At 41.3% G+C, this 24383-nt stretch overlaps 1 protein-coding gene across 2 annotated transcripts in view; it reads left to right on the top strand.

Annotated features, from left to right (window-relative positions):
• Positions 1 to 24383, top strand: part of Efhb (EF hand domain family, member B) — a 63017-nt gene that overhangs the window by 18201 nt on the left and 20433 nt on the right. For both annotated transcript variants that reach the window (XM_087565078.1, NM_001106879.1), the window contains 4 exon segments: positions 3222 to 3351; positions 17598 to 17681; positions 18451 to 18518; positions 22362 to 22516. In XM_087565078.1, coding sequence (XP_087421204.1) covers positions 3222 to 3351; positions 17598 to 17681; positions 18451 to 18518; positions 22362 to 22516 — 437 coding nt within the window.

Here is a 24383-nt window from a genome sequence, read left to right as displayed (position 1 = left end):
AGGGGGCCAGTGTGGAGCAGTGACAAGCTGGAACTGGCTGTCGATGAGATACGGATACCCCACAGTGCCATGTGCCCTTAGCTGGCGCTAGCGTGGGTTAAAAAGTTCAGATTTTTAAAATATTTGCCACAACAGCTGTTTGCCTTTCTTTTTGGGCAGCGTGCAGAGTGCCTTCTAGTACCGTGAATACTAGCTAGAAGGGCTAAAGGCTTCTTGGTAACCACCAGCTCCATTTCTCCGTGTTCTGTGAGTTGTGTATATGTTGACTTCAGAAACTGGGCATTACTGTCAGTTTGTGGAGAGCAACCAATAACCTTGGCAATAGCATGGGTTGTTTGGGGGTTTCTTTGGGGGTCCCTTTGGGCAACAACACAGTAGATGTAACCCATCACTGGAATTGAGGGTTTCATTTGGTGACAAGGGATGTCCAGTTGGTCTCTAATTGGTGATATCATTTATATTTCTTTCATATATTGTATGTATTTTAAGAAGCTTCTACTGTGTTAGATTTTTATATGACCCCTCAAATATCTCTTTAATGTCAGTTGTTCTTTTCTTACCCCTTTTCTCAGTGCCTCCATTTAATTCACCCATTGAGATCTCTTCTTATGTACCCATAAGTATATATTCTATTTCCATGTCCTTGGAAGATCCTTTTCTCCCTCAATTTCTTAGTTTATACTGTACCTCAGTGATTATGTGGACAGTAACTTGATTACTGAAGACTTAACATCTAAACTATAAAAAGTGACTACATGACATATTTGTCTTTTTGGATCTTTTCTCTAACTCCACCAACGTATTCAAGAATGTCATGATTTCATATTTTTAACTGCTTGGTAATACTCCATTGTATACATGAATCGCATTTTCTTTATCCATTCATCCACTGATGGACATCTAGACTGTTTCCAGTCTCTGGGCATTATGAATTGAGCAGCACTGAACATAGACAAGCAAATACCTTTGTAGTAAGATATAGAGTCCTTTGCGTATAACGCCCAAGAGTTGCATCACTGGATCTACGGGTAAATCTATTTCCTGCCTCCTAAGGAATTACCACATTGATTTCCATAATGGCTGTACAAGTTTGCACTCCCATCAACAACAGCTGAATGTTCCCCTTCCCCCACCCCTTCCCTCACAGATGACAACCCTGCATAAGTTATCATTTGTTTTATTGATCTTGGCCATTTGTTGGTATAATATGGAGTTTCAAAGTTGTTTTGATCTGTATTTCCCTGATGGCTAAGGTTATTGAGCGTCTCTTTGTTTATTGACCATTTATGTTTCATCTTTGATGGATGTTGTGCTTTTATAGTTCAATTTTTAATTGGGTTGCTTCCTTGATGTCCAGTTTTTTTTTAGTTCTTTATGTATTTTAGCTATTGACCCATTATCTGATGTTGTACTTACCTTTTTCTATTGTATAGCCTGCTCCTTTTTTTTTTTAAAGATTTATTTATTTTTTATATATGTCACTGTCACTGTCTTCAGACATACCAGAAGAGGGCATCAGATCCCATTACAGATGGTTGTGAGCCACCATGTGGTTGCTGGGAATTGAACTCAGGACCTCTGGAAGAGCAGTCAGTGCTCTAACCACTGAGCCATCTCTTTAGTCCCCTGCTCCTTTGTTTGAATGCTACTGCCCTTTGCCATAGAGAAGGTTCCCAATTTCACGAGGTCCTGTTTATTAATTGTTGTTTTTAGTGCCTGTGCTATTCATGTTCTGTTTCAGAACGTCTTTTCTATTCAGTTTGCCCAGCATTATTTGTTGAAGATGCTGTCATTTTTCTTGTGCGTATTCTGGCTTCTTTATCAAATATCAGGTATCCACATGTATATGGGATTGTATCTGGGTCTTCAATTCCATTCCATTGACCAACATGTCTGTTTTTATACAAGTACCATGCTACTTTTCATTACTATAGCTCTGTAGTACAACTTGAGATTGGTGGTATACCCTGTGTAGTTCTTTTATTATTAAGGGTTGTTTTAGGTATCCTTTTCTTTCGTGTGTGTGTGTGTGTGTGTGTGTGTGTGTGTGTGTGTGTGTGTGTTTCCATATGAAGCTGAAAATTGTTCTTTCAAGATCCATGGAGAATTGTGTTAAAGTTTTGATGGGCATTGCATTGAATTTGTGCATTGCTTTTGGTAAAATTGCTGTATCACTATATAAACTCTACTGATCTGAGCATGAGATCTTTCCATCCTTTAATGTCTTCAATTTATTTCCTTAATATCTTAAAGTTTTTATTATATGTCTTTTACTTTTTTGCTTAGAGCAAGGTGTGTGTGTGTGTGTGTGTGTGTGTGTGTGTGTGTGTGTGTGTAAAGTGTTTTCCATACTTCTTTCTCAGTCTGTTTGTCCTTGGTAAATGGGAAGGGTACTGATTTTTTTGTATTTTACTACTTTGTTAAAAGCTTTTGTCACCTGTAAAAGGTTCCTGGTGGAGATTTTAGGGTATTTTATTTATAAAATCATATTATCTGCAAATAATGCTACTTCCCCATTTCTTCTAAGTTTTCTAGCATTTGGAATGTAAGTTTCTGAAGAAAACCGAGAAACTTTTTCCCAAATTATACTATACTTAAATATGCCTACGATAAACTGTCCAGCGTCAGACTGTAGATGTTTTTTACCAACCCTGAGTAATGAGGCATTTTGAACCAGATCTCCTTGCCTCATGTGGGCAGTCATTCTGTCGGCTCTGGTAGTCACAGATTGCCCCCTCCCTGGTTATTTTTGTATATTGATTTTCATATCCTTCAGCTTCCCTGAATTCATTTATTAATCTTACCAGTTTTGGGTGGTGTCTATGGTTTTTTTGTTTGTTTGTTTGCTTGAGTTTTCCAGGTTTGTTTGTTTCCTTTTCTTTCTGAGACTTGATCTCACTATGTGGTTCAGGTAGGCCTGGAATTCACCATCCACTTCTCGGCTTCCTATGTACTGAGATTAAAGACATAAGCTACCATATCTTACAAACAAGAACACAAAGAGCTCTGTATGTAACATTCCGTGGTGTCCCAGCATGTGCGGGTGAGGCCTTTGTTACCTGCAGCCGAGTCTGCACAGCTACCTGTATGGGTACATTCCAGTCTTGTCCCACAAATCCTGTGCCAACGAGAAAACAGTGTGCTCTCTTTAAAATAAAGATTTTTTTTTTCTGTGTATGGCTTAACTCAGAAGTCTTATTCCCTGCTCCTACCACCCACAGGAGAAGCAAAGAACCGAAAGTATAACCCAGCAAGTTTCCATAGATTTAACTTGTATGGAGTCCCGACACCTCACTGTAATGATGGGCGCACCATGGCTAAAACTTTACATTGGCTCCATGAACTACAAATGTAAGTGTGAGCGTACCTGGTTCAGAAGTAAGTCTTAGAGATTTAGCATTTGAACTTAAGGAACTACCTATTTAAAGTTTATTTTTAAGAGATACTAAATATGTTGGCACAGTTTAGCATAACGATAATAGAAAAAATAGATCATGCAATGTCTTCATTTCTAACACACATTCTCTCTGTTTACCCCAAAGGTTTATGCTGTTCTGAAGTTACTTCATGACTTGGTGTTTTTTTAAAATTATTTATTATTTATTTATTTAGGTGACAGGGTTTTACTCTGAAGCCTATAGTAGCTAAGAATTTGTGTCCGTCTTCTTGCCTCAGCCTCCCAGTGTTGGACTTTATTTACTTTTTGTTGTTGCTTTAGGTCTTATTTTCATTCTTAAGTGTGTGTGTGCACATGTGAGTGTAGGTGCACCTAACAGGCTGAAACATCATCTTCTCCTGGAGCAAGAGTTACAAGTGAGCCACCCGTGGGTATGAGGAATTCAAGTCAGGTCCTTTGCGATGGCTGTCTCTCCAGCTTCTGTGGCTTTATAGATATGCTCTTTGAATGTTAACCTCGTTGACCCAGAACACACTATATATCCCAGGCTAGCCACGACCTGTGGCCAACCTCCTGGCTGTCTCTCAAGTGCTGGGGTTATAGGTCTGAGCCACCGTGCCAGGATTGGCATTGAGATCTAATAATTTACTTGGGCATCTTGAGCCTTTGCCCTTAATATTTGCAGATTTTGACCTTTTCTTTTGAGTGTGTATGTGTGTGAGAGAGAGTGTGTGTGTGAGGGTGTATGTTGTGTGGGTGTATATGAGATGTGTTTATATACTGTCTAACTGGCCTCAAACTTGCTGAGTAGCTTAGGCTGGGCTCTTAACTCATGCTTCTCTTAGAAGCCTGAGTTCTGGGGAAAATTGGAATTTCTTATTTCTTCATTCTCTATATAGCTTCTTCCTTAGAATTTTCATTTTTTATTGGATATATTTTAAAATTTATTTACATTTCAAATGATCCTCTTTCCTGGTTTCCCATCCATACACTCCCTATCCTACCCCCTCCCCCTTCTTCTATAAGGGTGTTCCCCCTCCCCAAACACCTACTCCTTCCCACCTCCCCGCCCTGACATTCCCCTGCACTAGGGGGTCAAGCATTGGCAGGACCAAGGGCTTCTCCTCCCATTGGTGCCCAACAATGCCGTCCTCTGCTACATATGCAGCTGGAGCCATGGGTCTGTCTATGTGTACTCTTTGGATGGTAGTTTAATCCCTGGGGGCTCTGGTTGGTTGGTATTGTTGTTCTTGTGGGGTTGTAAACCCCTTCAGTTCCTTCAATCCTTTTTCTCTAACTCTTCAATGGGGACCCCAATGGGTCCTTAGTTTTTCACTTACTATGTTATTTTTTATTCTAAGCCAACACATGAATTAATGCCAAAGGCCCTGAGTTTGATTGGGAGTAACACACACACACACACACACACACACACACACACACACACACACAGAGGCCCCGCTAATACGTATCCTTAGAAGTTCAGAGGTGGTCTGTGTGTGATGGCTTATATCTGTCAACCAGGTACTCAAGCCTGAGGCAGAAAGATGGTAGTGAGTTGGCATGCCAGTCTGGGTTATAGTGTGAGCCTCCTCCTCCTAAATGGAGAGTTTCTTATCCTCCTTGATCTCTTGTTAACTTGAGACACAAACACATCACTGTGAAGCCACAACCTTTCTCTTGTTCATCTCCAAGATCTCATATTAATATAAACATCACAATATAAAACAATTTACAAACCTGAAAAAGTCTTAAAAACTCAAACACTTAAAAAAATCCGAAGTCTATTCTAAAATCAAAAGTCTCTCAACTTTGGGTTCATATCTAAACAAACAAACAAACAAACAAACAAACAAATAAATGCATACTTTCTTATTTCAAGAAGGAAGAAGCAGGACACAATCACAATTGGGTCAAAATAAAACCAAACTCAACCATATAAACCATGTATGTGCCCAGCATTTGGGATTCATATATGCTCTTCTGGGCTTCTTCAAGGGCCTCAGGCTCCTGCTCCAGATCCACCCTCTGCATCATATATGGTTTGTCTCCTCAGCTCTGGCTGACTCCTCTCCATAACTGCTTGGTGGTTGTCCCTTGGCACTGGCATCTCAGAATGCTGGGGTTTTCTGTGGCGACAGGGCTTCACATACACCAGTAGCTTTTCTTGGGCTCTCTTCATGGCACAGGGCCTTAAACTTCCCCATAACCTTCACAATGGCCTCTCCCGTCCTCTCACAAAGCAAAACTTCAGTTGCTCCCCATGACCCTTTCATGCCTTCAAAACCAGTACCACTCTCCTGGTGGCAGCCCATGGTAAAGGACATGGATGAAGGAAACTGCTTTTTGCCTGCTTGCCCTCACTCTTGCTAGCAAGATCATCTACTCTTGCTGTTGCACTCCTTCACTGGTATTAAAACCAATCTCTAAGGGATTCCAACAGAGACCGAAGGTCAGCATCTCTCCAGGAATCCTCCAGGACTCCAGGACCGGATTGGTATTGCTGGACAACTGTCTGATTCTCAGTTTTCCAAGCACAATACAGGCATTGTTTGCTCACCCAGACTACATCCTGCAAACCAATCTAATGACATCCCTATATATAATACCTGGGGGACTCTTATACATAACAAAGTTTGGCTGCCATCGTAAGATCCAAATTTGGCTCCCTCTGGAGCCCAGGTTCTATGTGTTGACTCTAGGAGGCATTTCCCAGAAGATTTCGCCACAGCGATGGTCGTTTCCTAGTTCCCACAAACTTTTCAGCTTCAGCTGACCAGCATCAATAGTCCCGGCAAAGTAAAGGTTTTACTTCAGTGGTTCTGGTATCATGTTAATTATAGCTTATTCTTCAGTCTCAGCTAATGAGAACCATAGATTCTTAACTTAAAATGGCAAATGATCCTGATAGAGCTATTTAAGGACTCTTAATTTTCCCTCTAAAAACATCACAAGCATCATCTGCATTACTCTTAACATTTTTATATTCCAAACTGCCAGCAGAACAAATCAATGTTTGAACACTCAGTGATCTTTCTAGCCCAAAGTACCAACTCCCCGTCTCCCAACCTCCAAATACCCTCCATGGTCAGGTATTTCACAACAATACTCCACTTCTGGTATCAATTTTTGTCCTATCTAGTGGTATTATTGTTGCTATGAAATACCATGACTAAAAGCTAATTGAGGAGGAGAGGTTTATTTGGTTTACAAACCCAGAGTCACAGTCCATTGAGGAAGGCCCAGGAATTCAAACTGGATAGAAACCTGGAGGCAGGAGCTTGTGGAGACTCCGTAGAGAAGTGCTGCTTCCTGTTTTCTCCCTCTGGCTTGCTCAGCCTGCTTTCTTATAGAGCCACCAGCCCAGGGATTGCACCACTTACAATGGGTTTGGCCTGCCGCAATAAATCACTAATTAAGAACGTGCTCTACGGGGTTATCTACAACCTGATCTTATGGAAATATTTTTTTAATTGAGGCTTCCCCCTCTAACTCTAGCTTATATCAAGTTGACATAAAGCTATCTACCACACTCCTTTGTGTTGGGGTTCTCTATAGGAATTGATATGGGTGTTAATAGATTGGCTTATAGGTTCTAGTCTGGATGGGCGAACAATGCCTGTATTGTGCTTGGAAAACTGAGAATCAGACAGTTGTCCAGCAATACCAATCTGGTCCTGGAGTCCTGGAGGATTCCTGGAGAGATGTTGACCTTCAGTCCCTGTTGGAATCCCATAGAGATTGGTTTTAATACCAGTGAAGGAATGCAGCAGCAAGAGTAGATGATCTTGCTAGCAAGAGTGAGGGCAAGCAGGCAAAGATCAGTTTCCTTCGTCCATGTCCTTTTATATGGGCTGCCACCAGGAGGTTGGCCCAGATTTAGGGTAGGTCTTTCTGCTTCAAATAATTTGATAAAAAAATTCTTCACAGGGGTGTCAGCAGTTTCCATTGTAGTAGATTGTACATTTAGCTAAGTTGACAAACAAGATTAGTTATCATACTTTCCCATCCAAAAAATAAAGGATAAGAATAAAAGGAGGAGGAAGGGGGAAGAGGAAGAGGAAGAAGAAGGAAAAGGAAGATGAGTAGAAGGAAAGAGACCAGAGGAAGTAAGGATAATCATGATGATGATCATGATGATCGTGAGGAGGAGGAGGAGGAGGGGGAGGAGGAGGAGGAGGAGGAGGAGGAAGGGGGAGGAGGAGGAAGAAAATGTTCAGAGGGAGGCTGGCCGCTGAAGCGGAAAGGCATGCAGAAGAGATGTTCCAAAGACGGATGTAGGCAGAGGATGGAGAGAGGCTGCTCTAACCAAGGATACCCAGCAATGCCAGCAGCCACCAACAGGCACGGGGGTCGCGGGGAGCAAGAAATGGTTTCTCCTTTGGAGAAAATGTGAGGGTGCCATCCTCTGCTCCCTAGTTCCACAGCTGCTTAGAGAGCTGTGAGAGAACACATTGCCATTGTCTGAAGTTGTGGTAACTTGTAGCATCCACACAGTGGCAGTATGGCTTTCCAGTGTGTCACGGAAGACCTGGCTTTACACTGAGCACGAGACTTTCTGTAGCCCTAAACCACTTGCACTTCCATTGGCATCCAACTGCCTACTTGTCTGCTTCACTCCCGGGGTGCCCAATCACTGCCGGCAAGCTGCTCTGGGGAGGCAAAACACAGTCCGTAATAGAGGTCCGAGTCTGTGTTTCCCCAAGTGAGAAACAGCAGGGTCTGAGACAGGAGCTGTGGTTCCCAGTCTCCTGTGTATCCAGGTGCCGCTAGCCTGCCGCTGGGAGTGAAAATTGGTGGAGGGTCCTCAGGGTGTCTACTTACCAGGAAGAAGGGGAAGGCTGAGAACAGGACAGGGGCAGAATCCAGTCTGTTTCCAAGAGACTGCGGAGAGTAAGGAGGGCTGAAAGAGGGAAGACCTTCTCCAGGAGATTTAGGCTCAGCTCATTACAAGAAAGTCCTCCCCTGACCCCACAGCCCCACAGCCCCACAGCCATCATTGATAAAGGAGATGATGTCCAAACGGTTTTACTTGATGGCAAATGTGAATGCATACACCGCACTCAGGGTGAAACTGGGATTAAATACCTTTTTGCCGGAAAGAATACATAAGAAAGAAAGCTCATTGGCGCCTATCTAGATAACTCATAGGTATGGAGAACTCCAGGTTTTTTGTTTGTTTGTTTTTAACTTTTTTCTTTTATTGGGTATTTTTTAAATTTACATTTCAAATTTCCCAGTTTCCCCTCCAGCAACTCACTATCCTATCTCCTCTTCTCCCTCTATGAGGGTGTTCCCCACTCACCCACTTATTCCTTCCCACCTCCCTGCCCTGACATTCCCTTACATTGGGGCATTGAGGTTGACAGGACCAAGGGCCTCTCCTCCATTTGATCCCTGACGAGGCTGTCCTCTGCTACATATGCAGCTGGAGCCATAGGTCCAACCCTGTGTACTCTTGGGATGGTGGTTTAGTCCCTGGGAGCTCTGGTTGGTTGATATTGTTGGTCTTCTTATGGGATTGCAAACCCCTTTAGCTACTTCAGTCCTTTCTCTAACTCCTCCATTGAGGACCGTGTTCTCAGTTGAATGGTTGGCTGTGAGCATCTGGCTCTATATTTGTAAGGCTCTGGCAGAGCCTTTCAGGAGACAACTATATCAGGCTCCTGCCAGCATGAACTTCTTGGCTTCAGCAATATTGTCTGGGTTTGGTGGCTGTATGTATATGGGCTGGATCACCAGGTGGGACAGGCTCTGAATGGCTGTACCTTCAGTCTCTTCAGACTCAAAGTCTCTAAACTTTGTCTCCATATCTCCTCCTGTGAATATTTTTGTTCCCCTGTTTAAGGAGTGAAGCATCCACACTTTGGTCTTCCTTCTTCTTGAGCTTCATGTGCTCTATGAATTGTATCTTGGTTATTCCCAGCTTTTGGGCTAATATCCACTTATCAGTGAGTGCATACCATGTGTGTTTTTCTGTGATTCACATAGGATGATATTTTCTACTTCAATCCATTTGCCTATGAATTTCATGAAGTGATTATTTTTTTTTTATTAACTTGAGTATTTCTTATATACATTTCGAGTGTTATTCCCTTTCCCGGTTTCCGGGCAAACATCCCCCTCCCCGCTCCCCTTCCTTATGGGTGTTCCCCTCCCAACCCTCCCCCCCATTGCCGCCCTACCCCCCATAGTCTAGTTCACTGGGGGTTCAGTCTTAGCAGGACCCAGGGCTTCCCCTTCCACTGGTGCTCTTACTAGGATATTCATTGCTACCTATGGGGTCAGAGTCCAGGGTCAGTCCATGTATAGTCTTTAGGTAGTGGCTTAGTCCCTGGAAGCTCTGGTTGCTTGACATTGTTGTACATATGGGGTCTCGAGCCCCTTCAAGCTCTTCCAGTTCTTTCTCTGATTCATGAAGTGATTATTTTTGATAGCTGAGTAGTACTCCATTGTGTAGATATACCACATTTTCTGTATCCATTCCTCTGTTGAAGGGCATCTGGGTTCTTTCCAGCTTCTGGCTATTGTAAATAAGGCTGCTATGAATATAATGGAGCATGTGTCCTTGTTATATGTTGGAACATCTTATGGGTATATGCCTAGAGGTGGTATAGCTGGATCCTCAGGTAGTACTATGTCTAATTTACTCAGAAACCAATAGACTAATTTCCAGAGTGGTTGTGCCAGTTTGCAATCCAGTCAATAGTGGAGGAGTGTTTCTCTTTCTCCAGAAGCTGGGACCAGTACCATTTGTTGAAAATGCTGTCTTTTTTCCATTGGATGGTTTTAGCTCCTTTGTCAAAACAAGTGAGCATAGGTGTGAGGGTTCATTTCTGGGTCTTCAATTCTATTCTATTGATCTACCTGACTGTCTCTTTACCAATACCATACAGTTTTTTTTTTTATCACTATTGTTTTGTAATACAGCTCAAGGTCAGGAATAGTGATTCCCCCAGAAGTTCTTTTATTGTTGAGGATAGTTTTCACTAACCTGGATTTTTTGTTATTCCAAATGAATTTGCAAATTGCTCTTTCTAACTCTATGAAGAATTGAGTTGGAATTTTGATCTGGATTGCAGTGAATCTATAGATTGATTTTGGCAATATGGCCATTTTTACTACATTAATCCTGCCAATCCATGAGCATGGGAGATCTTTCCATCTTCTGAGATCTTCAATTTCTTTCTTCAGAGACTTGAAGTTCTTGTCATTCAGATATTTCACTTACTTGGTTAGAGTTACATCGAGTATAATGGTGTATTTTATATTATTTGTGACTATTGTGAAGGGTGTCATTTTCTGAATTTCTTCCTCAGCCTGTTTATCTTTTGAGTAGAGGAATGATACTGATTTGTTTGAGTTAATTTTATATCCAGCCACTTTGCTGAAATTGTTCATCAGGTTTAGGAGTTCTGTGGTGAAATTTTTGGGGTTACTTAAGTATACTATCATATCATCTGCAAGTAGTGATGTTTTGTCTTCTTCTTTTCAAATTTGTATCCCTTTGACCTTTTGTTTTCTGACTGCTCTGGCTAGGACTTAAAGTCCTATATTGAATAAGTAGGGAGAGAGTGTGCAGTCTTGTTTAGTCCCTGATTTTAGTGGGATTGCTTCAAGTTTCTCTCCATTTAGTTTGATGTTGGCTACTGGTTTGTTGTATGCTGCTTTTACTGTGGTTAGGTAAGGGTCTTGAATTCCAGATCTTTCCAAGACTTTTACTATGAGGTGGTGTTGAATTTTGTCAAATGCTTACTCGGCATCTAATGAAATGATCACGTGTTTTTTTTTTCTTTGAGTTTGTTTATATAGTGGATTACATTGATGGATATTCACAGATTGAACCATCCCTGCATCTCAGGGATGAAGTCTACTTGATCATGATGGATGATTGTTTTGAGGTGTTCTTAGATTTGGGTTTTGAGAATTTTTTGAGTATTTTTACGTCGATATTCATAAAGAAAATTAGTCTGAAGTTCTTCTTCGTTGGGTCTTTGTGTGGTTTAGGTATAAGCGTAATTGTGGCTTCACAGAAGGACTTGGGTAGTGTTCTTTCTGTTTCTAGTTTGTGGAATAGTTTGGATAGTATTGGTGTGAGGTCTTCTCTGAAGGTCTGAAAAAATTCTGCACTAAACCCATCTCTTCCTGGGCTTTTGTTGGTTGGCAAACTTTTAACGACTGCTTCTATTTCTTTAGGAATTATGGGACTGTTTGGATTATTTATCTGATCCTGATTTAACTTTGGTACCTGTCTAGAAAATTGTCTATTTCATCCAGATTTTCCAGTTATGTTGAATATAGGCTTTTGTTAGTAGCATCTGATGATTTTTTGAATTTCCTCAGTTTCTGTTGTTATATCTCCATTTTCACTTCTGATTTTGTTAATTTAGATACTGTCTCTGTGTCATTTTGTTTGCCTAAGCATTTATCTATCTTGTTGATAGACAAACAGCTCCTGGTTTGTTGATTCTTTGTATAGTAGTTTTGTTTCTTGCTTGATTTCAGCCCTGAGCTTGAGTATTTCCTGCTGTTTATCCCTTTTAGGTGTATTTGCTTCTTTTTGTTCTAGAGCTTTTAGGTGTGTTGTCAAACTGCTAATGTATGCTTTCTTCAATTTCTGTTTGGAGGCACTCAGAGCTATGAGTTTTCCTCTTAGCACTGCTTTTGTTGTGTCCCATAAGTTTGGGTATGCTATGCTTTCATTTTCATTAAATTCTAAGAAGTCTTTAATTTCTTTCTTTATTTCTTCCTTGACCAAGTTGTCATTGAGTAGAGCATTGTTCAGCTTCCATGTGTATGTGGGCTTTCTGTCATTTTTGTTGTTATTGAAGACCAGTGTTAGTCCAGGGTGATCTGATAGGATGTATGGGATTATTTCAGTCTTCTTGTATCTGTTGTGGTCTGTTTTGTGACTGGTTATGTGGTCCATTTTGGAGAAGGTACCATGAGGTGCTGAGAAGAAGGTATATTCTTTAGTTTTAGGATGAAATGTTCTATAGATATCTGTTAAATACATTTGGTTCCCAATTTCTCTTAGTTTCACTGTGTCTCTTTTTAGTTTCTGCCCACCATCTGTCCATTGATAAAAGTGGGTTTTGATGTCTCCCACTATTATTTTGTGAGATGCAATGTGTGCTTTGAGATTTAGTAAAGTTTCTTTTTTGAATGTGAGTGCCATTGCATTTGGAATATAGATATTCAGATTTGAGAATTCATCTTGGTGAATTTTTCCTGTGATGAATATGAAGTGTCCTTCCTCATCTTTTCTGATAATTTTTGGTTGAAAGTTGATTTTATTCAGTATTAGAATGGCTACTCCAGCTCATTTCTTGGAACCCTTTGCTTGCAAATTTTTTTCCCAGACTTTTACTCTGCGTAAGTGTCTGAATTTGTTCTTGAGGTGTGTTTCTTGTATGCTGCAAAATGTTGGATCGTGTTTATGTATCCAATCTATTAATCTATGTCTTTTTATTGGGGAATTGAGTACATTGATGTTGAGAGATATTAGGGATCAATGATTGTTGTTTTCTATTATTTTTGCTGTTACAAGTGAAGTTATGTTTGTGTGACTATCTTCTTTTGGGTTAGTTGAAAAAACATTACTTTCTTGCTTTTTCTAGGATGTAGTTTCCCTCCTTGTGTTGGAGTTTTCTATTATCCTTTGTAGGGCTGTGTTTGTGGAAAGATATTGTGTAAATTTGGTTTTAGGATGAAGTAACTTGGTTTCTCCATCTATGGCAATTAAGAGTTTTGCTGTATATAGTACCTGGGTGGCATTTGCTTCTTTCAGGGCCTGTATGACATCTGCTAAGGATCTTCTGGCTTTCACAGAAGTCTGGTGTAATTCTTATAGGTCTGCCTTTATCTGTTACTTGACCTTTTCCCCTTATTATTTTTAATATTCTTTCTTCGTTTTGTGCATTTGGAGTTATGACTATTATGTGACAGGAGAATTTCTTTTCTGATCCAATATGTTTGGAGTTCTGTAGGCTTCTTCTTTCTTTAGGTTAGGGAAGTTTTCTTCTATAATTATGTTGAAGATAGTTGTTGTCCCTTTAAGTTGGAAATCTTCACTCTCTTCTGTTCTTATCATCCTTAGGTTTGACCTTCTCAGTTGTCTTGGATTTCCTGGATGCTTTGGTTTAGGATCTTTTTGCATTTTGCACTTTCTGTGACTGTTGTGTCAATTCGTTCTATGGTATCTTCTGCTGAGATTCTCTCTTCTATCTCTTGTATTCTGTTGGTGATGCTTGTTTCTATGCGTCCTGATTTCTTTCCTAGGTTTTCTATCTCCCAGTTGTCTTTCTTTGTGAATTCTTTATTGTTTTTATTTCCATTTTTAGATCCTGGATGATTTTGTTCAATTCCATCACCTATTTGTTTGCGTTTCCCTATAATTCTTTAAGAGATTTTTGTGTTTTCTGTTTTAAGGGCTTCTACCTGTGTTCTTCTATATATATTTTTTTTAAGATTTATTTATTTATTATATATAAGCACACTGTAGCTGTCTTCAGATACACCAGAAGAGGGCATCAGATCTCTTTACGGATGGTTGTGAGCCACCATGTGGTTGCTGGGAATTGAACTCAGGACCTCTGGAAGAGTAGTCTGGTGCTCTTAACCACTGAGCCATCTCTCCAGCCCCCTCTTTTATATTTTTTAAAGGGAGTTATTTATGTCCTTCTTAAAGTCCTCTAACATCATCATGAGGTGTGATTTTAATTGGGAATCTTGCTTTTCCAGTGTGTTGGGGTATACAGTACTTGCTCTGGTGGGAGAACTGGGTTCTGATGGTGCTAAGTGGCCTTGGTTTCTGTTGCTTAGGTTCTTGCACTTGCCTCTTGCCATCTGGTTATCTCTGGTGTTAGCTGGTCTTGCTGTCTCTGACAGACACTTGACTGTCCTGCAAGTCTATGTGTCAACACTCCTGGGAGACCAGCTCTCTCCTGGGGGGATTTGGGTACTGAGAGCTGTGGCACAGAAGTAAACTGGATGGATCCTGTCCTAGATTGCTTGTCAGTTCTTGTGTCCTAAGGTCTCTGGGGGCGTTCCTTGGAGTAGAAATGGTGGTCTCATCTGTGCTCTCAGGTGTGTCAGCACTCTTGGGAGGCTAGCTCTCTCTTGGCGGTTTCTTGGTACAGAGACTGTGGCACAGGGCCATCTCTTCGTGGAGAAGGAAACCGGAAGTTTCCTGACCCACACTGCTCCTTGTTCCTGTGTCCTGCGGGATCTGGGTGGTCATCTGGGCTACCTCTTGGACCAGGTATTTTAGCAGAAGTTGTGGTCTCATCTGTGCTCTCAGGTGTGTCAACACTCTTAGGAGACCAGCTCTTTCCTTATGGATCTGGTTACCGAGAGCTGTGGTACAGGGTTAGCTCCTGGAGCAGATAAAATCCAGACGCTGGCCGAAGTCTAGCTTTTTTAATTCCTTTTTTTTTTTTCTTTTTTTCCGGAGCTGAGGACCGAACCCAGGGCCTTGTGCTTGCTAGGCAAGCGCTCTACCACTGAGCTAAATCCCCAACCCCGAAGTCTAGCTTTTTATTGGTATATGATCAATTGTTATGTCCTCTCAGTGTGAGGTCATGGTTAGGTAGTTTGGCAGGGATTTGGCCCCATGCCTGCTATTCTCAATCCTGTGATTTCTCAGATGTGAGCCTGTGTAACCTTACCAGTTCTTCTGTCTGTTCTGTCTGAGGCATAGTCCACTTGCCCCACACCTACTCTTCTGCTAGTGTTTCGAAAATAACAACAGTCTTAGCCACAAAGGAAAAGTCTCAAAAAAAATTCTCTATATTATTAATTCAATCCTATCTTGGACATTATGGGGTAGGAGTAGTTAAGTTCACAGATGAAGACTTTGACGCCAGTTATTTGCCTAACGTCATGTAGGCTAGAACCTGGCAGATTGACTGCAGCAGCTATTCCTACTCCTGCATAGGCCTGGGGACTCTCTTAAAAATCTCTGAGAACTGAATTTGGGTCTTCTGTAAGAGCAACAAGTGCTCTTACCTGTACTCTCTCTCCAGCCCTGCTTTCCATAATTGTGAACATTGTGTGGGTTGGCTCCTTAATAGTGATTCTTTAATTGAGATACAAGGGCATACGCATGTTGGGAACGGGAGGGATATTCGAAGACACATCAGCCTGATGGGTTCTTTTCTGAGTGGAGCTGGTGTTCTTGACCTTGTCATAGAAAAGAATTTCAGTATAACTTAGGTGTGAGAAGCAGACTTTGAGTTTATTACAAGAGATTAAAACATTTAAAAAAATTGTGGTATTTATGTGTGTTGTCTGTGGAATGTGGGGTGTGTGTGTGTGTGTGTGTGTGTGTGTGTGTGTGTGTGCGTGTGTGTGTGTGCATGCTCAGAAGTAGTATAGGTGTGTAAGGCTATCCAGGTACATGTGGAGGTCAGAGGAGGACATTTTCAGGTATTGTCCTCTCTCAGTTTCCACCTTAGTCCTTGGAGACAGCATCTTTCACTGAAATAGAAAGTCACCATTATTTTTGGCGGGCTAGCTGTCCAGAGGGCGCTCATAGGACCTATCTCTCCACCCCTTGCCCAATGTTCATGAAAGGCACTCATGATCAGACCAAGCTTTTTCTTGTTTGGGAGTTGGGAATTTGAAGCCAGATCCTCATGTTTTTAACCTTTGAGCTAACTCTGTAGCCCCTAAGAAGATACTTTATCATAAATATAAACATGAGTTAGTAGAAAAAGAGGCTCACAGGAAAAAAAAGGAAGGTCAGTACATCCAGGTGAGGGCATGGCCTTCTCAGGAAAGAATCTTGACTATGTGTCTTAATATTTGTATATGTGACTTTGGTAGATTCTGAAGTTCTACCTGGAAGGGTTGCTAACTAAGGGACTGTTTATCTCTCTCCCTTTTCCTCCAGTAAGAGAGATCATGGGATCGTGGGGGAACAATGAGTAGGACAACAGCGGATAAAGTAAAAGCAAGGTTACAAAGAGTGTTCAAGGAAGAAAACTGTGGTTTTGTTTAAACATTTACTCATGTACATAGTGTGTGTATGATATGTGCAGAAATCTTGTGGTGAGCTTGCTCCCTAGACATATTTTCATGTAAACATTTATAGTTTTCTTAGTGACATTCTTTGAAATAAGCCGTTTAAACTGGTATAGGAGAAAGGCCTTAAGATTGGCTTATCTATTTTCAACAGTCTAAGTGAGAGAGGAGTAAGACTGCATACTGTTAGACCTTGAGTGTGGTTTCCTATTACTTTAACATTCTTATTTGAGACATCTCTATATAAAAGGAACTTGGATGCTATGTAGTCAAGATTCACAGCACATGCTGCTAACTTGTGCTGGAATGCTCCATTCTTAGCCAGGAAAAGACTTCACAACCAGACTGTGGAGTGGCGAGTACCCTTCCCCACAACATATGTTCCACATTCCTCATCTTTCTGTCCTGTCTGAAAATATTTTTATGATTTTTTTTATTCATATTGGCAAAGTGTTTTCTTTTGCTTGCCCTCCCTTTCTCTTTTCTTATGCTGAGAATTGAAATGAGTCTAATGCATTCCAGGCAAGTGTTTGTCCACTGAGCTGTGTCTCCAGACTGGACAAGTGTCTGACTGAGGTGCCTGTTATCATAGCAGAGTCTTCAGGCCTCTAGGCACACTCAATACCTTTTGCTCCTTTTAGATCTTCTCACGAAGACCCCACTGTAAACCTCTGCAGCTCATGGGCTTCCCTTAACCCAACTTTCGATTCCTGTATAACCTTGCCATTTCGACCATGTGCTCTCTTGGCCTCCTCTCTCTTGGTCTCCTTAGCCTGAACTCTCTTCTTTCCCTTTCTCCTCCCATAGACTGGTTTAGTCTGTGGTTCACATTTAGTCCACTACCTTCTCTCCCTGGTGTGGGCTCTTCCAGATGCCTCTGGCTATACTCTTCCTCATATTTACAATAAAAATGTTCTGCTCAACCATACCTTGAATTGGTCATACCCCACTTTATACACAGACCATGCTGTATTAACAACCAAAAGAATTTTTATTACAAAGCATGTGATAGAAACATCAATATGTGAAGTATTAAATATGGAATATCTTTTGAGACTTGTTTACTGAGGGTGCCGAGATACCATGATCCTTTTCGTTGTGTTTATATTTTGCAGCCAATGGCATTTAAATAATAAATAATGACAATAACACCTGTTTATTTCTCATTTTTTAGGGAAAGAGGAGCAAAAATTGTATCCAAAAGAGCTGATGATTTTGAAGAAAAATTTCAACACAGACTTGGAAGAGTTTTAGACCCGTGAGTTTGAGCTTGAGGCCTCGCCATCTCTCGCTTCCATCTGGTCATCAGGGTAGGCTTGGTGGCACGCACCTGTGATCTTAGTCCTGGGAAGTAGGAGTAGGACAGTCAGGAGCTCAAGATCACACCCTTAGCTATGTTATTGAATTGAGGGTTACACTGAAAAACCAAATGTTGGTTTGTGTCTTACCAAATTGTTTTTATTGAACATGAAAATAATAATTATATATTTCATCAATGGAGTACTCTCATGGCCTATAGCATTCAGACTTCCAGGAAACCAGTGACTTGTATGCATCTGGAGAAGGCACAGGAGAGAATTCTGTATAATTTTTTTCCTTTCCTTTTCTTTTTCTTTTTATTGGTTATTTTATTTATTTATGCTTCAAATGTTATCCCCCTTCCCGGTTTCCCCTCTAAAAACCCCTATCCCATCTCCCTCCCACCCTGCTTCCTGGGGGAGCACCCTCACAAAACTTTATTTCTGGGATATCAGAAAAATTATTTTGCCTCTTTTTGCTTTGAATTTCTCTCTCTCTCTCTCTCTCTCTCTCTCTCTCTCTCTCTCTCTCTCTCTCTCTCTCTCTCAGTCTGCAAGGAAAACCTTCAGCCGCTGTTAATACAAATGGACACCAGGCTCTTGTGATGCCTTACCTTTGGTTTTCCCAGTGTGTCTATAGGAAAGTCTGTGGTTTGCTAAGCACCTAAGGCAAACAACTTTGAGCTTTTGGTGGTCAGGACTTTAACTAGAATTTGCTTTCTCCTATAGCATTGCTGAAACTATGAATGTTCCCCCAGGGCACACATTTGGAGCTTGCCTCCAGCCTGAAGAATATGGTAAATATGTGAATTTCTTTCTTGACAAATAAACCCAACCCCATTAAAGGAGTGACTTTCTTAGACAAGAATATCTTTTTCTGTTACCCACAATGCTTTAGCCTGTATTGGAACATATGAATTAACCCCCAACTCCCCATCCCCCCTAAAGAGCGGCAGGTGCTGGGCTCTTGTTACTGTCCAGCTTGCTGCCCCTGGAAACATAGTCTCATTTCTGTCTCTAGAAGGTTATGCTCTTATCTTCACCATGGATATAGATACACGTGTACACATCTATATATGCATTTTTTTCTGTTGTGCTGAAGATGAACCTTGGGCCTTGTGTATTCTAAGCACAGCACTGTATCACCAAGCTACATGTCAAGCCCCTTGAAGCTTCAGATGTTAAAGATTAAAGCTTTATAGCATTAATGGTATATAAGAATTCTTTTCATATTATGTTTGAACTAATACAGTTTGAAGACTTTATAATTAATACCTTAAGTTGACTTTTACTTAGAAAATAAATATAAACTTATTAACTCAGTGAGCTAAGGCAGCTTTTTAATTTAATTTGAATACAATACTTATGTCATGATATGACAGATTCTTGGTGCTTTCTAAAGATGCAAAATCTGGGCTAGCAAGATGGCTCAGTGTCAAACTTGAAAACCTGAGTTTGGTCCCTGGGACCCATATAGAGGAAGGAGCGAGTCAACTCCCAAGGGTTGTTCTTTGGCCTTCCCATGAGTGCTATGGTACACTTGAGAACCTGTGTGAGTCCTTATGCTTTGTGCACATGGCGCCTATACACATGTGTTCCTGGAGGTCAGAGAAATTAGTTACAGAGGGTTGTGAGCCATCTGATGTAGGTACTGGGAATAGATATAAATATACATATAAATATTTCATATTTATATAATATTAATATTATTAATATAGCAACACTATACATTAAACTATATATTTATATAATTATGTTAATATATGATGTTATATAAAATATTAATTATATTTTGTATGTAAAACATTAAAATAAGAAAATAGTTAAATGTTTTAATATTAAATTAAATATTAGTTAAACATAAATAAGAAAAATACAGATTTTTTTTAGGCCACATAACAAGTGTACAGAATCAGAAAATATTTTATTGTTTGCTTTTGAGGTAGTATATCAGGCTGGTTTCTGATTTGCTGTGTCTTATCTAGACCTCCCAATCCAGGATTACAGGGAGGGAGCACCATGCACAGCATGGGACACAGATTTAAACAATTTAAACTCTAATGTATCCTACTTAGACGTGGTGGTTCATTCTGTGATCCCAGCATTTGAGAGACTGAGACAGGATGATTGCTTCAAGCCTGATGCATCTCAGTGTTCGTTCGAGTGAAAGACCATGTTTAAAAAAAATGTTTTTGGTTATCGTCTGTTTTTTACAGTGCTGGGGATTGAACCCAGGGCTTTGAACAATGTAAACAAAGGACCTACATTCTTATACCAGAGACATCTTGTTTCAAAAATGAGATACACAGACACACACAGACACACACAGAAAGAGAGAGAGAGAGAGAGAGAGAGAGAGAGAGAGAGAGAGATATCATAAGCACTCTGTTGTTGTACAACCACATAATTAAGAGCTGCTCTCATCAGCCAGCCAGCAAGTCATCAACCTAGCCATAGGTAGCAGAGGACTTGTATAAGGAGGTCTCTGTTCTAGCTCATGTTTTAATTACAAACAAACAAAAATTTCTCATGGGTGACCTCCAACTTGCTATATCCCTAAGACAGGTCTTGAACTTATAACTCTCCTGCCACCACCATCCACATACTGGGATTACAGGCTGTGCCAACATGCTGAGCTTTTTTTTTTTTTTTTTTTTTTTTTTTTTTTTTTTTTGATTCAGTTTCATTGCTTAGCCCAGGCTAGCCTTGGATATATATTAGTTTGCTTTCTATTGCTATGATAAACACGAGGACCACTTTTGCTGTGGAAAGCTCAACTGCTGAGGAAAGCCAGGGCAGGAACTCAGGTCAAGAACCTGGAAACAACCTGAAGCAGAGCCCAGAGAGGAATATTTCTTACTGCCTCACTCCCCAAGGTTTGCTCAGCCTGCTTTCTTACACAGCACAAAGCCACCCACCCAGAGATGGTACCACCTGCAGTGGGCCGGGCCCTCTCACAGAATGTCCCACAGGCTTGCCTTCAGGTCAGTCTAGGGAGACAAGTTCTCAGGATTTTTCCTCTTACAAATACCTTTAGCTTGTGTCAAATTGACAAAACATTACCCAGGACAAGGTAGGTGTGGGCTTCGCACTTGGCTAAGACCGTCTTTGTTTTATAAATAATATAGAATAGAAAGGGCTGGAGCAGAGCTGAATGTAGAGCATGCCCAGCAAGCTTGTGACTGGGTGGAGTCCTCAGTAACGTAAACATAAAACAAGTGACATACTTCGAAAGGGAACAAATATATTAATTAGTTTACTGGATTGCACCGATTTTCTTTCTTTTCTCTTGAGATAGGGTCTTACAGAATTCAGGCTAGCTTGAAACTCAGTATGTAGCCTAGTGATCTTCCTCACTCAGCCTTGTGAGTACTGGGATTACATACATGGTTCATAATGCCGAGTAGATTTTTCTTTTCATGACCAGAGCCATGGTGGTGGGGAGATGGCTCCGTAGTACGAATATTTGCTGTATAAGCCTGAGGATCTGAGTTTGAATCCCTAGCCCCTGTATAGACAGCCAGGAATGGCTGTCCATGTTTGTAACTCCAGCATTAGGGCTCAGGGATCAGTAGGTCATAGGAGTTTACTGACTTGATAATGTGAGCTGCCTGCACCCTGAAAGACCTTGGCTTGAGGCAAGAGATGGAAAATAATAGAGGAAGACACCCAAAGTTCTCCAGTCTCTCGCACGCAGTTACATGGATGTGCACATGTGTGCACACCTGTGTATGTAATTGTACCCTCATATAAACAAATGAACGAACAAACAAACAAATCAGAAATAGTAGCTTGTTGTATTACTTTTTAATGAATCCTGACATGAGGTTGCTTCCCCATGTGTATGAAGGACACACAGCCTTTATATTTTAGCACGTCCTAGGCAGCTGGGCAGCTGCCTATCCTCCATGTTGTTAGAATCTAACTCCCACAGACAATTCCAATTTACTACTTACTAATTCTAGGTTCCATCTTGGCTGCTCTAGACCCAGTCAAGCAGCACTCTGGGCCTCGTCCTCTTGGTCCCCTTACATGGTGGCTCTGCTTCTCTCCCCTGCCCATACCTCAGGCATGACTTCTCTCTTTCCTCTCTCCACACTCTTGTAAGGCATGGCTGACCTCCCCCTCATCCTTCCTAGAGGTCCCAAGCCTGGGAAACCTAAAACCCCTCCTCTCTCTTCTCCCCAGGTATTGTCTGCCACATCCTTATTTACCCATCAGAATTAAGTGGAGGTGGAAACTTTGTGTATACCCTCTTGTGCACACTAATGTGGGGGTCACAAGCATTAGAATTCAAGCAGCTACAGTAACTTCCAAGAGTCAATTGCTTTATGCTCCTTTTTACACGCAGACATATTTTGTATAATATCACAGCGAGTGAGCATGTTGTGCACAATGGTAATCCCAGCATTTAGGAGACTGAAAGGATTGCTATGAGTTCAACGAGGCCAGCCTGGGCTACATGAGACCGCATGGGCTACATGGGAGAAGTGCCAGCACTAGACATAACTGTCTTGTTTGTTCATTCCTAGAGGCTACTAGGTCTCTCTGCCTTGGTCCCTCTCTGCCTCTGTTTCTCTCTTAAAACTCTGTGGCCATAGTTTATGTTCACATACAAGACTCCTCCTTTTCTTCAATAGGAGCTGGTGATCTCATCCATTACAGAGGCCCAGATGAATATCTCCGTGGGAAGGACCGCCAGAGAGCCCTGGTTGCGGCTGCTCGCCACCACTTGAAGAAATTTAATCACCAGCACTTTGACACTTTGCTGATGGCTTTCAGGCACTATGACAAGGCCAGTAGTCTCACAGAATGAGGGGTTCTGATGCACAGACAAACCTCAGCAGACTGGCGCAGATGGGGGTGGTGGGTCAGCAAACTGCGGGTTCCATGCAACTCTTTACTTGTCCTTTAAAGAGATGTTCACTTGAAACACAGCCATGACTTCCAGGTTTAAAGCATGGTCAATGACTACACATAAGCAGAACGGAGTAAATCTCTGTTCTGAGAGCAAGGATACGTGGATCTCTGTGGATCTCTGTGGATCTCTGGGGAACGGTGGACATTCTCAAAACCAAGTTTTGGTGTTTTCACATTGTACCTTCAGTGTGCATCCAACTCACTCATAGAATGCTATTGCCTTGGAGAGCAGGGGCTAGTATCCATCCAAAAGGTGCAGGATCAGTCGGTATGTATGTATGTATGTATGTATGTATGTATGTATGTATGTATTTATTTATCTATTTATTTTGAGATAGGGTCTTTTGTAGTCCAGGCAGGCCCTCAGACCCTGGTGTAGCACATAATAGGAATGAACTTTCTATCCTTTGCTTCTTCCTCCAAAATGTCAGGATTAAAGGCCTGGCCACCATATCTTGGTTCTTGGAATTTAGCCACTGGTTTGTACGTACCATTTAAACACTATGCCAATGAGTTGTATCTATAGGCCAAGATCAATTAATTTTTAAACTACTGTAAATGTAATTTATTCATTTAGTTTTGGTGCTGGGGATTGAACCCAAGGGTTTATACATGCTAAGTATATGATGTCCTTTGAGCTGCACCCCCAGTTCCTCGAATGTGCATTTTTCTGCCCTCCTTTTCAGGAAGCTCAGAACCCATTGAGTAATTTCACAGTCGATTTTGTGAGCACTTGAATTTTTCCCATTGTTACTTTGCTTTGATTTTCCTCTACTCCCATTTGTATCTCATTGTACATGGTTTTCTAGGCAGTTTAGAAACCATCTAAAGTAGATTTAAAAAGATGATTATTCTTTTTTTCTTTGTCATATATATATATTTCATCTTTATTAACTTGGGTATTTCTCTTTTTTTTTCCATCTTTATTAACTTGAGTATTTCTTATTTACATTTCAATTGTTATTCCCCTTCCCGGTTTCCGGGCCAACATCTCCCTAACCCCTCCCCTTCCCCTTCTCAATGGGTGTTCCCCTCCCCATCCTCCCCCCATTACCGCCCTCCCCCCAACAATCATGTTCACTGGGGCTTCAGTCTTGGCAGGACCAAGGGCTTCCCCTTCCACTGGTGCTCTTACTAGGCTATTCATTGCTACCTATGAGGTTGGAGTCCAGGGTCAGTCCATGTATAGTCTTTGGGTAGTGGCTTAGTCCCTGGAAGCTCTGGTTGGTTGGCATTGTTGTTCACATGGGGTCTCAAGCCCCTTCAAGCTCTTCGAGTCCTTTCTCTGATTCCTTCAATGGGGGTCCCATTCTCAGTTCAGTGGTTTAATCATGGCATTCACCTATATATTTGCTGTATTCTGGCTGTGTCTCTCAGGAGAGATCTACATCCGGTTCCCATCAGCCTGCACTTCTTTGCTTCATCCATCTTATCTAGTTTGGTGGCTGTATATGTATGGGCCACATGTGGGGCAGGCTCTGAATGGGTGTTCCTTCTGCCTCTGTTTTAAACTTTGCCTCCCTATTCCCTCCCAAGGGTATTCTTGTTCCCCTTTTAAGGAAGGAGTGAAGCATTCGCATTTTGGTCATCCTTCTTGAGTTTCATGTGTTCTTTGCATCTAGGGTAATTTGAGCATTTGGGCCAATATCAACTTATCAATGAGTGCATACCATGTGTGTTTTTCTGTGATTAGGTTACCTCACTCAGGATGATATTCTCCAGTTCCATCCATTTGCCTATGA

Source organism: Rattus norvegicus, chromosome 9 (genome assembly GCF_021556685.1).
Source record: "Rattus norvegicus strain SHRSP/BbbUtx chromosome 9, alternate assembly SHRSP_T2T, whole genome shotgun sequence".
Lineage (NCBI taxonomy): Eukaryota > Metazoa > Chordata > Mammalia > Rodentia > Muridae > Rattus > Rattus norvegicus.
Note: the sequence above shows the minus strand (reverse complement) of the source record. Positions and strands in the feature narration are given on the sequence as shown.